The 14,574-nt window shown below is 57.2% G+C and overlaps 2 protein-coding genes across 5 annotated transcripts in view; one reads left to right on the forward strand and one right to left on the reverse strand.

Moving 5' to 3' along the window:
* The window catches only part of BCAR1 (BCAR1 scaffold protein, Cas family member), a 41,271-nt gene extending 29,462 nt beyond the window's left edge, over window positions 1-11,809 (forward strand). For all 4 annotated transcript variants that reach the window (XM_004437106.3, XM_087419923.1, XM_087419922.1 and 1 more), the window contains exons 3-7: window positions 1,083-1,244; window positions 1,415-1,531; window positions 3,141-4,238; window positions 5,109-5,198; window positions 8,375-11,809. In XM_004437106.3, coding sequence (XP_004437163.1) covers window positions 1,083-1,244; window positions 1,415-1,531; window positions 3,141-4,238; window positions 5,109-5,198; window positions 8,375-8,887 — 1,980 coding nt within the window. In that variant the 3' untranslated portion in view covers window positions 8,888-11,809. The remainder of the gene's footprint in view (window positions 1-1,082; window positions 1,245-1,414; window positions 1,532-3,140; window positions 4,239-5,108; window positions 5,199-8,374) is intronic.
* Window positions 10,306-14,256, reverse strand: LOC101394326 (chymotrypsinogen B-like). Its single transcript, XM_087419925.1, has 7 exons — window positions 14,142-14,256; window positions 13,193-13,296; window positions 13,026-13,105; window positions 12,547-12,625; window positions 11,903-12,083; window positions 10,924-11,057; window positions 10,306-10,497 (listed from the first exon to the last, which is right to left on the reverse strand). The coding sequence occupies exons 1-7, from the start codon at window positions 14,239-14,241 to the stop codon at window positions 10,336-10,338; spliced, it is 840 nt and encodes a 279-aa protein (XP_087276051.1). The 5' UTR covers window positions 14,242-14,256; the 3' UTR covers window positions 10,306-10,335.
* Window positions 14,257-14,574: the final 318 nt, after the last annotated feature.

Below are 14,574 nucleotides of genomic sequence, written 5' to 3' on the forward strand. Positions count from 1 at the left end.
AGGCCTTTCTATGGGGCAAAGAGCTGAGCAGGGAGCCTGGTGAGGGAGGTGCGCCTGAGCTGGGTTAGAAGATCCTGGGGGCCCCTCCCACAGGACTGAGTGCCTGCCAGGAGGGAGGCTGCCCACACAGCACTGCCTACAAGGCTGCGCTGCCCCTTCCAGGCTGGGTGCTGGCATGAAGGGCTCTCGGCAGCTTGCTGCCCTGGACCCTGGGCCAGGGGGTGAGCACTGGGGAGGGGAAGGGCTGGCCTCCTCTCTGGCTGACATGGGGGCCGACATGCCCCTGCTAAGGCCTTGTCCTTTCAAGTGGGTGGTGGTCTCGGTGGCCCCGTAGGTGGGGTGCACTGGGGTGTGGTGCAGTTGGTTCTAGTCTTGGCCACTACCTCGCACCCACACCTGACTTTCCAAAACAGCCCGGGCCCTCCATCTGCCCGAGAACTGACGCTGAGGTCTGGGAGTTCTTGGTGGCCCTGTCCTCCCTGAGGAGTCTCTCCAAGATGTGCTCAGGGGACGAGGAGGTCAGGGGCACTGCTTGCTGCTCTGCCAGGCCACCACCTCCTTGAGGCCCCAGGCCCTGATTGTCGGGATTTTCTGTAGGCCACCTCTTCTGGGCCCAGCCCAAGGCATGCACAGCGTGGCACCACCACCTGCATTTGTCCTGGAGCCAGAAGGTGGCTGCTGGGTCCTGCAGTCGGGACAGCCCCTTACTGGGAAGGCCTTTCTGAGGAGGGTGCAGCTGGAAGGTGTCATCAGGCAGAGGCGCCCCAGTCAAGGGTGGCCTCTCCCCCATCACCCACGTGCACCCTCCTCTGAACCTTTTGGGTCATCCACCTGCTGAGACCACGTCTGTTTCTTGGCCAGAACCAGATGGCTCTAAACAAACTGTGGGGGTCCTAGTATTCCCCAAGTGCTGCATTTGATTGAAGAAAGGGCAGAGAATGCAAAAGGATGAGAACACCTTTGCTTCTGAGTGGCCTCTGAGCCCACCTCACGGTGGAGTGGCATCTCCCTGAGGACCTAGGGGTGCATCCTGGAGGCTGGCTTCCAGGGCCAATGGTGACAGTCGGCTGTCTACCCCCCAGGTGGTGGTGCCCACCCGTGTGGGGCAGAGCTATGTGTTTGAGGCCTCCCAGCCAGAGCAGGATGAGTACGACATCCCGCGCCACCTGCTGGCCCCGGGGCCCCAGGACATCTATGACGTGCCCCCTGTTCGGGGGCTGCTTCCCAGCCAGTATGGCCAGGAGGTAGGTGTTGGGGCTAGGGACAGGGGGACCTTGGCCTGGCCCTGGCCAGGGGACTGGGCTTTCTTGGCCCCACCCAGGGTGGTCCTGGGGTGGGTGCTGTGGAGTTTCTGCTCTTTACATCCCTTCAGGTGGCACTGGCACCTATAGCACTGCACCTTTTCTGCCCCCAGGTGTATGACACGCCCCCCATGGCTGTCAAGGGTCCCAATGGCCGGGACCCATCACTGGATGTGTATGACGTGCCCCCCAGTGTGGAGAAGGGCCTGCTGCCATCCAGCCATCATGTGGTGAGCAGCCAGGGAATGCTGGGGCCTTGCAGGCTGAGGCCTGATGTGTGCACAGGGTTCTGGGTGTGACTGAGTGTGTGCACTGGGTTGGGGATTCATGTCTGCGGGACTAGGGGCATCAAGAGACCTAACTCTAGACCTGGCTCTGTCCCTCACTCGCTCTGTGACAGATGTGGAAACTGAGCGCTCCTCTGAACTGAGGAGCCTCAGCTTCCTCATCTATAAAAGGGCCCCTTATAGGCCTTCTTCAGTGAGTTCTTGACAGGATCACACAGGATATCAGCAAGGTGACCACAGAATTTACCAAACCAGGGCACTTCTGAGAGTGAAAGGGGGCAACCAGTAATTATGAGGGGGTATCAGGCACAAATCAGGACTATCCTGGGCAAACCAGGCCATTGTCACCCTGAATATATAACACACGAATAGCTCAGCCAGGTACAAAGTAGAGAATACACAAGCGGTGGTGGTGATCGTTGTGATGATTGTGATCATAGTGATGATGGTGGTGATGATGGTGATGAGGATGGTGGTGGTGGTGATGGTGGTGGTGGTGATGGTGGTGGTGGTGGTGGTGTGGTGGTGATGGTGGTGATGATCGTGGTGGTGGTGTGGTGGTGGTGGTGGTGGTGGTGGTGGTGTGGTGGTGATGGTGGTGATGATCGTGGTGGTGGTGTGGTGGTGGTGGTGGTGGTGGTGGTGGTGGTGGTGGTGGTGGTGATGGTGATGGTGGTGGTGGTCATGGTGGTGATGACGATGGTGATGATGATGGTGGTGGTGGTGGTGATGATGGTGATGATGATGGTGGTGGGTGGTGGTGGTGGTGGTGGTGATGGTGGTGGTGATGGTGATGATGGTGGTGGGTGGAGGTGGTGGTAGTGGTGATAGTGGTGGTGATGATGGTGACAGCAGTGATGGTGGTGATGGTGATGAGTGGTGATGGTGATGATGGATGTGGGTGGTGGTGGTGGTAGTGGTGATGGTGATGGCGATGGTGGGTGGTGATGGTGATGGTGATGATGGTGACGGCAATGATAGTGGTGATGGTGATGGTGGTGGGTGGTGGTGGTGGTGGTGATGGTGGTGGGTGGTGGTGGTGGTGGTGATGATAGTGGTGCTGATGATGGTGATGGCAATGATAGTGGTGATGGTGATGATGGTGATGGTGGTGGGTGGTGGTGGTGGTGGTGATGATGGTGATGGCAATGATGGTGGTGACGATGGTGGTGGTGGTGGTGGCAGTGGAGGTTGTGGTAGTGGTATGATAGCTGCCCTTTCCCTGAGTGTTTGTAGTTATGCAGTGAATTAACTCATGTAATCCTTACAACAAACCTGTGAGGGAGTTCTATTTTATGGGTGAGCAGACAGGCACAGAGAGTTTGAATCACCTGCCTTAGGTCACACAACTAGTAAGCAGTAGAGCCAGGACTTTGAACTTAGGTCTGGCTCCAGAGTTGCACTCTTAAACAGAACCTGCATGGATAAGAATTTTGATGAATGTGTACATCTAGGCTGAGTCTGTGTGTGTGACCAGGTCTTGCCCCTAGGCTTCTGGGTGGGTAATCCTTTCCAAGGGGCAGGCAGCCTTGACCACCTCTTGGCCCCCCAGGTGTACGATGTTCCTCCATCAGTGAGCAAGGACGTGCCTGATGGCCCACTGCTGCGTGAGGAAACCTATGATGTGCCCCCCGCCTTCACCAAGGCCAAACCCTTTGACCCAACCCGCCACCCGCTGGTCCTTGCTGCTCCCCCTCCAGACTCGCCACCCACTGAGGATGTGTATGATGTGCCGCCCCCTGCTCCTGACCTCTATGACGTGCCCCCTGGCTTGCGGCGGCCGGGCCCTGGCGCTCTCTACGACGTGCCCCGTGAGCGGGTTCTTCCTCCTGAGGCAGCTGATGGCAGCATGGTCGACGACGGTGTGTACGCGGTGCCCCCCCCAGCCGAGCGAGAGGGCCCGGCCGATGCCAAGCGCCTGTCGGCCTCCAGCACAGGCAGCTCACGCAGCAGCCAGTCAGCCTCCTCCCTGGAGACGGCGGTGCCGGGTCGTGAGCCCCTGGAACTGGAGGTGGCCGTGGAGGCCCTGGCACGGCTGCAGCAGGGCGTGAGCACCACTGTGGCCCACCTCCTGGACCTGGCAGGTAGTGCCGGCGGGTGTGGGGGCTGGCGCAGCACCGCCGAGCCTCAGGAGCCCCCAGTACAGGACCTGCGGGCTGCAGTGACTGCTGTCCAGGGGGCCGTCCACGAGCTGCTGGAGTTTGCCCGCAGCGCTGTGGGCAACGCTGCTCATACTTCTGACCGCACACTGCATGCCAAGCTTAGCCGGCAACTGCAGAAGATGGAGGATGTGTACCAGACACTGGTGGCCCATGGTCAGGCCCTCGACAGTGGCCGTGGAGGCCCAGTGGCCACTCTTGAAGACCTAGATCGCCTGGTGGCCTGCTCAAGGGCTGTGCCTGAGGACGCCAAGCAGCTGGCCTCCTTCTTGCATGGCAATGCCTCACTGCTCTTCAGACGGACCAAGGCCCCTGTCCCAGGGCCTGAGGGGGGCGGCCTCCTGCACCCCAACCCCATCGACAAGGCCAGCAGCATCCAGTCCCGGCCCCTGCCCTCACCTCCCAAGTTCACCTCCCAGGACTCACCGGACGGGCAGTACGAGAACAGTGAGGGGGGCTGGATGGAGGATTACGACTACGTCCACCTGCAGGTGGGTGCCCGCCCTTACCAGGTTCCCTAGGCCCAGGGGAAGTGCCCTGGCCCTCTCGGGTCTCTGACTTGGCTAGCCCTATTGTGGGGACCCTGATCCCCCACACACAGAGGGCTTTTGTAACCAAAGGAGGATTTGGGCCCCAGCAGGGCCTCGGTGAGTTCCTGAGCCCTTCTCTTACTTTGACCTTTCAGGCCTGATGGCCACCCAGAAGCCCATTCCGCTCCCTACCTCAGGCCTTCGAGCCGACTTGGCCATGTCGTCAGGGGTCCTGCAATGCCAGCCAGGAATGGCTCCCAAGTACCAGCAGGGGCTGGGCTTCTCTGGTGATCAGGGCAGAGGTGGCTCTGTTCTGTCTGGGGAGATGGACTCTGAAGTCTAAGCAAAGACAAAGATACTTCCAGGCATAGGGGCAATAAATAAAACAAGGTGATGGGAAGGTGGGTAGGCATGGGCTCTGAGCAGAGACCTAGGGGCCAGCCAAGTGGACCTCTGAGGAGGAGCATTCCAGGCTGAGAGCCAGCAGCTCCCAAGGCCCAGTGGTCAAGGACAGGTGGGCAGGCCCTGTACACCGAGGGGAGGGGCTTGGATGTGATTCCTGGCGTGGGAGCCTGGGAAGGGAGGATGGCCATGGCCTCAAGGAGTGTGCCCAGTCTCTTCCTGGGCTGGCAGGAGGTGAAGGAGGCCCAGGAGAGCTGCTTTCTCAGGAAGCTGCCCTCACCCTGGGCTGGGTTGGGGCAGCGCAGGCCTGGGTGCGGCGTGCGCCTGGGTATAGCGTGCAGCGCCACCTGGTGGCAGCATGCCTTGCACTGCACCCCACCCGGCCTGTGGGGGCTTCTGGCTCAGCCCAGTCCCATGTCTCCCCTGCAGGGAAAGGAAGAGTTTGAGAAGACCCAGAAGGAGCTTCTGGAAAAGGGCAACATCATGCGGCAGGGGAAGGGCCAGCTGGAGCTGCAGCAGGTGAGGATGCTCAGGTTCCCCGGCCTCTCCAAGCACAGGCTTCTTGTCTATCAGTGAACCCAGCCATCCCTCAGAACCTGCCTCAGAGCTGAGCCTCCAGGCCCTCCCTGCTCAGCCAAGCCCCGCTCAGCTGCGTGCTGTCTCCAGGCGTTTAAGTTATTATCAGAGTAATCATGGTGGACGTTTTAGAGAACACACACAGAAAAGCGTGAAGAAGCAGAAATAAGCCACTCACACCCAGAAGTGGTCACCAGGTGCTGGGCCTGGTGTCCAGCCCTGCTTCCGCCCTGGAGGGGGCTCTCTCCATGTGTTTGAGATGCTACTTTGTGAGCAGTTACATCTGCTTTTATCTCAACATTTTTCCATGGCATTAAATGTTCCTCATAAACTGTTTTAAAAGGCCACATAATGTCTATTATTGCTGAATGTTTACATTGTACCCAGTTTTCCTTATTATAATAATAGTGCTGTGTTTATCTGCAGACATAGAATTTTCTTCATATTTTGTATCATTTCCTGATGGTAGGAAAAGGATATATAAAAAAACTAAGGGTGGGCAGGCCCTGTGGCTTAGCGGTTAAGTGTGCACGCTCCGCTACTGGCGGCCTGGGTTCAGATCCCGGGCGCGCACTGATGCACCGCTTCTCTGGCCATGCTGAGGCCGTGTCCCACGTACAGCAACTAGAAGGATGTGTAACTATGACATACAACTATCTACTGGGGCTTTGGGGGAAAAAAAAGGAGGAGGATTGGCAATAGATGTTAGCTCAGAGCTGGTCTTCCTCAGCAAAAAGAGGCAGATTAGCATGGATGTTAGCTCAGGGCTGATCTTCCTCACAAAAGAAAAAAAAAAGGGAGATTTATTCTGATTGTGAAGATACTAAAAAAATTAAAATATAAACTAGCACAAAATAGACACAGAAATATCACCCATAAAGTTTCCCTTCTACCTTCCTCCAGGCATGGGGAAGGACAGGTGAGAGCCTGCCGGCTCCGCCCAGAGACCCAGGACACAAGCCACAGTGTCCCCAGCTATAAAGAGGGGATCACAGTTGTATCCATCTCAGAGTTGATGTGAGAATTAAATGAGTAAAGACTGTACAATGTTTAGGAGGTGCCTGGCACATAGAACATGTTTGGTGAGGGAATCAGTGTTAATAATTACATATATGTATATAATATGGAATCTCCACTGATTTAAGAAATGGCCGTGCACTTGATCCTCTTTGTCTTCCGCTGGCATCTTGCAGCATCTGTTTAAGCAGTCCCCTGTTGCTGGACATTCAGGTTGTTCCCAGAGTTACTTTTGTAAACAGTACTGTGCTGAAAATGAATCTCTTTACATATCTGATTGATCACTTAGATAAATTACTAGAGGCTGGAATACAAGGTAAGAATATGTATGAAAAACTCTACAGATCTAGAGTTCCTAAACCAGGGACAGAAAGTACAAGTAATATACAGGTACATGAAATGTATTGACAAGGATGTGTATTGCTCCATTTCCATATCAGTGAAAAATCTGGAACCACCCCCCCCAAATGTCTAGTAGTAGAGTACCGGTTCAATAAAGTATGAACATTCATATGGTAGAATATTATGTAGCTATTAAGAATTGTCAGAGGATGAAAAAGACCCACCAGAGTTTAAAACAAAACAAAACTGAATGTACTCTCTTGCTGGACAAGTTCACAAAGTAGCTGCCTAAGCGGGGACAGTCAGAGGGTTCCAAGTGTTAGGAAGTGGCCGTTTCATATGGGTTTTGCTAATTCAATTCAGGCTTGAAACCTTGGTAGGACAGAACTTGTCTGTCCCTGGGTCTGTGCACAGCCAGCCACAGCCACTCAGTCCCCTGATCAGAACCAGCTCTGGTGAGGACCCCCAGGCAAGGGCTGCTGCTGGTGGAAAGTTCCCTTTGGCCACATGTGTTTATACATACTCGCTGACCTGAAATGAATTGCCTATTGTTGGCTGCTGCAAGTACGCTATAAATATTATATATGGCGTGTTTCCAGTTTTTAATCGAAAAGGAAATGAGAATATTCATGTTTAAAGGAAAACAGCTTGAATATTCACCAGTTTTTTATGTGAATTTTTGTTCTCTGAAGCTTTACAGATACTCGAACCTTTTTTCTCTTGTTTAAAGTTTCTATTATGGGGCCGGCCCCGTGGCTTAGCGGTTAAGTGCTCGCGCTCCCCTGCTGGCGGCCCAGGTTTGGATCCCGGGCGTGCACCGACGCACCGCTTCTCCGGCCATGCTGAGGCTGTGTCCCACATACAGCAACTAGAAGGATGTGCAGCTATGACATACAACTATCTACTGGGGCTTTGGGGGAAAAAATAAATAAAATTATAAAAAAAAAAGGGGGGGGCGTTTACTCTTAAAGTTTCTATTATGGAAAATTTATAACATTTATTATTTTATACAATTTAAATTTAATACATTTAATATAAATTTAATACATTTATAAAACAGTCCCTCAGGTACCCACTGGATAAAATAGACCCCCAGGTAGCATTTACCCAGTCCCACCCATTCTCAGCACAGCAGCTAGTCCTGTTCTGTCCCCCCTCCCCCCAAATCATTTTGAAAACATGGTATCATTTCATCTGCAGATACTTTAGTGTATAGTTCTAAAAGATTTTCCAGAATTTTAACAGAGGTTATTTCTGGGTGCATAGGATTCCAGGTGACAGCTATCTTTTTTTCTGCTTGGTGTATTTGGATCTTTTTATAATCTATATGTTAAGGAGAAAATGTATGTTTTTTTTTTGTTTTACTTTTCAATTTGAAATATTTATAGAATCACAGGAAGTTGTAGCGAGTCCAGAGCAGTCCTGCATCCCCTTCACCCAGTTTCCCCCTGATGGGGTTCTGGGTAACCAGAGAACAGCCCCCCACCTCACCCCTGTAACTGCTCCTTTGTTCTCCTTTTCTATCATTTTGTCATTTCAAAAATTTTGTATAAATGGAATCATACCTTTTGAGATTGGTGAAACAATTATTTGGAGAGTCTCTAGAAGGCTGGCAAGGATGTATGCTCCGCCCGCAGGATAGATACAGCCGGTTCCCCTTGCCCCCGCTAACTGAGTCCTGTCCCTTTTTAGAAGGGATCCATTTTTGTCCCTTTTTGCTCGGTGGCTGCGGTTTTCACTCTGCTTTCCCTCTGCCTCAGCTGAAGCAGTTTGAACGACTGGAGCAGGAGGTGTCACGGCCCATAGACCACGACCTGGCCAACTGGATGCCAGCCCAGCCCCTGGCCCCAGGGCGGACGGGCGGCCTGGGGCCCTCAGACCGGCAGCTGCTGCTCTTCTACCTGGAGCAGTGTGAGGCCAACCTGACCACGCTGACCAACGCAGTGGACGCCTTCTTCACCGCCGTGGCCACCAACCAGCCACCCAAGATCTTTGTGGCACACAGCAAGTTTGTCATCCTCAGCGCCCACAAGCTGGTGTTCATTGGGGACACGCTGTCGCGGCAGGCCAAGGCGGCTGACGTGCGCAGCCAGGTGACCCACTACAGCAACCTGCTGTGCGACCTTCTCCGTGGCATCGTGGCCACCACCAAGGCCGCCGCCCTGCAGTACCCATCTCCCGCCGCTGCCCAGGACATGGTGGACAGGGTCAAGGAGCTGGGCCACAGCACCCAGCAGTTCCGCCGCGTCCTGGGCCAACTGGCAGCCGCCTGAGTCCAGATGACCAGAGCGATGGAGGACGGGAGGAGGGCAGTGATGGTCCGAGCTGCCCCAGGCACCTGTCCCAAGAGAGTCGCCGTGCCATGGGCATGGGACAGGCAACCTCAGTTCTGCCTGGGCCTGGTGCCCCAGACTGTCCAGGGATTTGTACATATTTATGATGGGGCAGGATGTGGGATGGTGCCTCCTCAGAGGAGCCCAAGCAGAGCTGGGCCCCAGTAGCTGAGACTGGGCTGGTGGTCTTCCCTGAGTGCGCTGCAGGCCCAGGGAGGGTCCCAGTGCCGGGGACCGGGCCAGGGGCACACAGGCCCCTCAACCACACAGCCTCAGGTGACTCCTGGGGCTGACCTCAGCCCCGGAGGGTGCCTTGTCCCCCCGACAGGGCAAGTGCAGCTGTGGCCTGTTCCTTCTCTGCACCCGGAGAAAACCCTAAAAAACTATTTTTCATTATTGATTTTCCAATCATTTGACTAATAGTCTACATTTAAATAAAATTTTAAAAATGAAAAGCAGCCTCCTGAGGTGTGAGAGGCAAGAGGGACGGTGGTGGGAAGGCAGAAGTGTGCTTGCTCTCAGGTGCCGCAGGGTAGGAGTGGTGGATGGAGGGGATCCGTGGTGAGGCTCTGGGCGGCCTCTTGGGAGGGTGAAGAAAAAGTGGTCCCGTCAGAAGAAAACCAAGGCCCCAGGAAATGTCTGGGTCTGGGAGTTGAGGCTGGAATGTCTTCAGCAAGGTGAGGGCGAGGTCTGCAAATGGCCGCAAGACCTGGGGAGCCTGGGCTCGGGGAGGGCTGGGATCGACCTGGGCTTCGAGGTCTGATGCAAAGCCAGCACAGTCCCAGAGCAGGTGGCCAGAGTGAGGGCAGGTGTGGGGACAGGAGCGGGGTGAGCCCTGCTGGGGCCCCCCACATCCCAAGGCAGAGAGCTCACGGCTGAGGGCACTGCTGGTGGCTACATGATTCCACAGAACAACTCACTTTCACAGACTTTATCCAGAACTTGGCTCTTAGAAGGAAGCTCATAATTTCAGCCTGTGGAACTTCTAAAATGTCTTATTTGAATTACACATGGACTTGGCCTCCAAATTGGGAGATGGGGCCCCAGAGGGGCCCTTGCCCTGGGTCAGTGTGCCCTCCCTGGACCTCTGGAGGTATGTCTGGCACCCTCGGTGAGGTGAGAGCCCTCGGAATCAGGAGGTGCTGCTCCCAGCTCTGACCATTCTGCATGTGAACTTGGGCCTCAGTTTCCCTATCTCTATGAAGAAGAGAGTAGGGCTGGGTGATCTGCTAGCCCTCTATGCTCTGAACTCTGCAGAGGGGACCCCAGTGAAGGCCGCTATCTCCCACCCTTCACCCACCCTGGCAAAGACAGAAGTGAAGACGCAAGCAGTTGCTCTCAGTGGGTTTATTTGGGTTTTAGACAGACCGGGGGCGGGGAGCAGGAGCTCAGGTGGTCTCCATAACCTCTCGAACCCAGGGAATAAACTCAGTGACCCTGGCGTACACGCCTGGTGAGAATGGGAGACACCGGCCACTGCCCCAGGACACGATGCCTACCAGGGTCCAGGCTCCATCCTTCTGGCAGACCAGAGGGCCGCCAGAGTCGCCCTGAGGAGGAGAAAGGACTTGTGTCCAAGCCTGAAAGAGGGTGCCCGGGGCCCTACTGTGCCCTGACCTGGCCGAGTCCAGGGTGGTGCAGAGAAATGACAAATGTGGGCACAGGCCCTACACGAGATACTTAGATCTGGTCGAATGGCAGCCCAGCTCCGCCACCTACTCCTTACCCTCTCACCCTGCCATGGTCTGTAAAACATCCAGCCCGCGGGGTTCGCGTGGCTTAAACACCCCTGGGAAGCCCCGCCCACACCCTGCCAGAGCGAGCGCCCGGGGGGAATCTGCTAGTGCTGGTCCAGCCTTCCGCTGGGGCACCGCTGGGGCACCGGGCAGGGAGCGGGGTTCAACAGGTCGTGGCAGAAAGGAGAGGCCCTCCTAGCCTGACCAGGGCAGGGTGGCCACCATGCAGCGGGGACGTACCATGCAGGAGGCGACGCCGCTGGCGCCAGCGCAGATCATCACGTTGGCGATCTTGGTGCCCCAGTACTTCTTGCATTCGGCGTTGGACAGGAGGGGCAGGACCGCCTGCTGCAGCCTGTCGGGGGTCTTGTTGGCTGGAGGGACAGAGGGGGTGGGGTCAGGGCCCCTCTTCCCACCCAGCCCACCCCAGGGAGGAGGCTCTGCGAGGTCCTGGTCCTTCACTGGCACGGTTACCATGGAAACCGAGCCCCGCCCCTTGCTTTAGACCTGAACAGCGTCTGTGGGACTCAGTTCCCTTCCGGTTCCACATCAGGCGGGGTGACTTTGCTTCAAGCACAGTTGTTCAAAGAAACCCTGCCCCGCTGAGCCTTGGTGCTGTGTGGTGGGTGGAGGGGCCGTGTCCACCTTTCCAGGCAAGGGGGTTCACGTCCTTCTGACTGGGGACACTGGAGGGGCCCCACCACCCTCTGCGGCTGACGAGGGAGCACCCTCCTCCTGCTGCCGTTTCGTGGCTGCTTCTGTCCCGTTCAAGGACCAGCCGGGGTGAGCCGTGGCCTGGGCAAAGGAAGTCAGGACGCTGGAGGAAGAGAGGCAGGCAGAGCGAGCAGCCGGGGAAGGTGAGGCCCTGGCCGGACTCTCAGGGCCCCGAGCCAGACCTGGACATTTGACTCCCACCCCAGACTCCACGGCGAGCTGGACACCCCCCTCCTCAGGTCTGGAGAGAAGTCCGGGCTGGCAGTGGGATGCTGTGGGACTCCTTGCAGGTTGGTGAGTGTCATATATGATGGTACTTACGCATATCTTCAACTTACTGTTCAAGTATATCACTGTTAAACCTCATTTTTATTCATGTTTGGTAGGTTTTAAATAAAGAAATGGAAAGATTTATGACTGTGTTGCAATTTACGATTGTGCTTGGAATTTACACCAAAAAACAGAATGAGTCGCACTCCTAAACAGCGCCTGCGAGGACACACACCATTGTACCGGGTCTTGCCCCAGCCCGTGGTGGCGCAGCGGGAGCCCACAGGGAAGCTGGCGTTGGCTCTGGGCAGGCACACGGGGGACACGGTCTCTGAGAGGCGGGCAGGTGTGGCCAGCTTCAGCAGGGCAATGTCGTTGCGGACTGTATACTGGTCCCACAGGGGGTGTTCAAAAACCTGTGGGGACAAGAGTGGGGTGGGCAGGCCTCAGAGGGAGGACTTGGGAAATTTAGGGGGTGCACAGGCCTGGAGACTCAGGGGGTGCAGTGCCAGTGGGGCGGGGTGTGAGAAAGGAACACGAGGCTGGACAGACAAAATCTCTGGAGACTGGTGGGAAAATGACATGAGACACATTGCTGATGTTTAATTTTTGTATTTTCGTGTTTTTCCACGACAAGCAAGACATTCTATAATCAGAAACCACCTTCAGTATTTGTAAAGGAGCTTTAGCACTTGGGAAAGAAGAAAAGAAAGCTCAGGGCCGAGAGGCGCAGGTGGGGTGAGGCCTGAGCCAGCTGGCCGGGGTCCTCTGTGCCCACCGACCCTGCCCACCAGGCTCCTCCCTTGTCCCTGGAGCCCGGGGGCAGCCCTGCCATGGCCACACGAGCCCACCCTCCTCGGCCCGCCCCCCTGGCTCTACCTCAGCGATCCTCAGCACCTGGACAGCCTCCTCGTCAGAGCCGAGATCAGATGCCCCGGCCACCACGCGATGGCTCTTCCTGGAGGGAGAGGAGGTGGCAGGTGGTGCTCAGGCTCATGGCTGCCTCCTCAGAGGGGCGCCAGAGGAGTGTGCTAGGTGGGGTCAGCCCCAGCTGGGCCACTGAATCACGTGGTGACCTCAGGGCATCCCTTTCTTGCTCTGGGCCTCAGTTTCCCCCTCTGTACAGTGAAGGCACAGGACTAGAGCAGCTGTCCTGGACAGAGCGGAGGGCTGAGGTGAGGGGCACTGGCTGGGGGTTTTCTCCTGCAGACTGCGGCTCTGCTTGCGGCTGGGGGTCAGGAGCAGCTTCTTCCCAGCCTGCAGTTTGTCCAGACCCTTCCCCACCGGGTCGGGTTTGGGAGGAGTTAAAGGTTGTTCCCAGACACCCAGGGCCCCTGCTGCCTGAGCCCTGGCCTCACCTGACCCCACAGTGGGCGGCGGTGACCACCCAGCGCTGGCTGATGAGGGAGCCCCCGCAGAAGTGGAAGCCAGAGCGGGTCTGGGGAGAGGGGGGAGGGGGAGTCAGCCTTGCCTCTCCTGCCTGACCCCTCCTGGCCTAACCCACCCCCTGCAGCCTCCCCCTCACCTGCAGGGACACCTGCCAGGGCCAAGAGCTGGGGACAGCGTCCTCCCCATTGACGATCCTGGACAGGCCACTGAGCTCAGGGTAGATGGCAGGAACCCCGCAGCCTGGGGGCAGGAGCAGAGCAGCCAGTCAGTAGACCGTGTCCCAAGGGGACCAGGGGTGAAGACCCAGAGCTTCCAGGCCTCTGCAGCACCTGGCACCCAGAGCTTTGGCCACTGCAGGGCACTCAGCCCTCTTCCACCCAGCTGGCAGCCACCCATGGGTGCCCTTGTCGAGGGTTCCAAAGGCTGAGGGCATCTGGAGTTGGGGCCCAGAGCTGGAAGGCTGAGTCGGGGGACCCCAGGTGGACAGCTCCCCGACCCGCTGTGTGCCCTGAGGAGAGTGTTCATCCTGCTCTGAGCCCAGGGTCCGGGGTCATGGGGGCTGTGATGTTCTGCTTGAGTCCTTGGTGCTCTCACTGCCTGAGTCTGCAGCAGGAGTGGGTTGGGCAAGGGTGTTACCCCACCGGGGGCAGCACAAACCCAGGAGGCTGCCCAAGTCCAGAGGGTGCAGTCAAAGGGAGGGACGTGGGAGACAGTCTCAAGACAGATTTCACAGGGCTCGGTGGCAGATTTGGAGGGTGGAGGAGCCCAGACGGCCCCCGGCTTCTGAGCGGCTGAGGGAGACCAAGACGAGGCCGGGTCCAAGGTATGTCCAGTTGAGTTTGAGGTGCCTGAGGGACCTCCAGGTGGTGGAGGGGGCCCCAGGCCCAGTCAAGGACTGGGGAGTGGAGCAGAGGCGCCCAGGGAGGCTGAGAGGGGCAGCTGGGCAGGAAGCCAGCCGAGGAGCGCGGGGGCGGTTAGAGGTACGAGGACTTGGACCCTCCCGTTCCCTGCTTCTGGGTGTGCGGGGCAGGGGGTGGGCGAGGCCGGACCTGGGGCTGCCAGGCCTGCCTGAGCCTTGCACTTACCAAAGCTGCTGCCAAAGAGGAGGAAGCCAAGGACAACCCAGAGAAGGGCCATGGTGTGTGGCTCAGGAGGTAGAGTGGGGTCTGCCCGAGGGACCCCCATTATATTCCCCCAGCCCACCAATCGCAGCCTGCCTCGCCATGCCCTCCTTATCGTGAATCCCTGGGCTGAGAAGCACCTGGCTGCAGCGTGGGCCTGGGAGGGAGGCAGCCCTGGGGGGCCGCTCCTGGGAAGGTCCCCTGGAACCACAGGTGTGTGGGGCCAGCAGCGGGCTCGTCCCCCAGCTGCCCACTCCCCAGAGCAGGGCCCTGAGCACGCTCAGCAAAGGTGGATGGCGAGAACCCTGCAGCCAGGGGTGGGAGCATCGGGTGAGGGGTGGGAGCCAAGGTCAGACTTCACCTGTCTGTGTCCTTTCTGGCCACTCTCTGGGGACGG

This window comes from Ceratotherium simum, chromosome 30 (assembly GCF_057802395.1).
Source record: "Ceratotherium simum simum isolate JZ-2026a chromosome 30, ASM5780239v1, whole genome shotgun sequence".
NCBI classification, from domain to species: domain Eukaryota; kingdom Metazoa; phylum Chordata; class Mammalia; order Perissodactyla; family Rhinocerotidae; genus Ceratotherium; species Ceratotherium simum.

Bases quoted from the DNA above. Each gene is read 5' to 3' on its own strand.
- LOC101394326 (XM_087419925.1), bottom strand. From the start codon at position 14,241: ATGGGGGTCCCTCGGGCAGACCCCACTCTACCTCCTGAGCCACACACC. The intron at 11,058-11,902 runs GTGTGTGTCCTC...CTGTCCCTCCAG, and splicing joins GGGCAAGACCCGGTACAATG to CCAACAAGACCCCCGACAGG. The intron at 10,498-10,923 runs GTACGTCCCCGC...TCTCCTCCTCAG, and splicing joins GCGGCGTCGCCTCCTGCATG to GGCGACTCTGGCGGCCCTCT.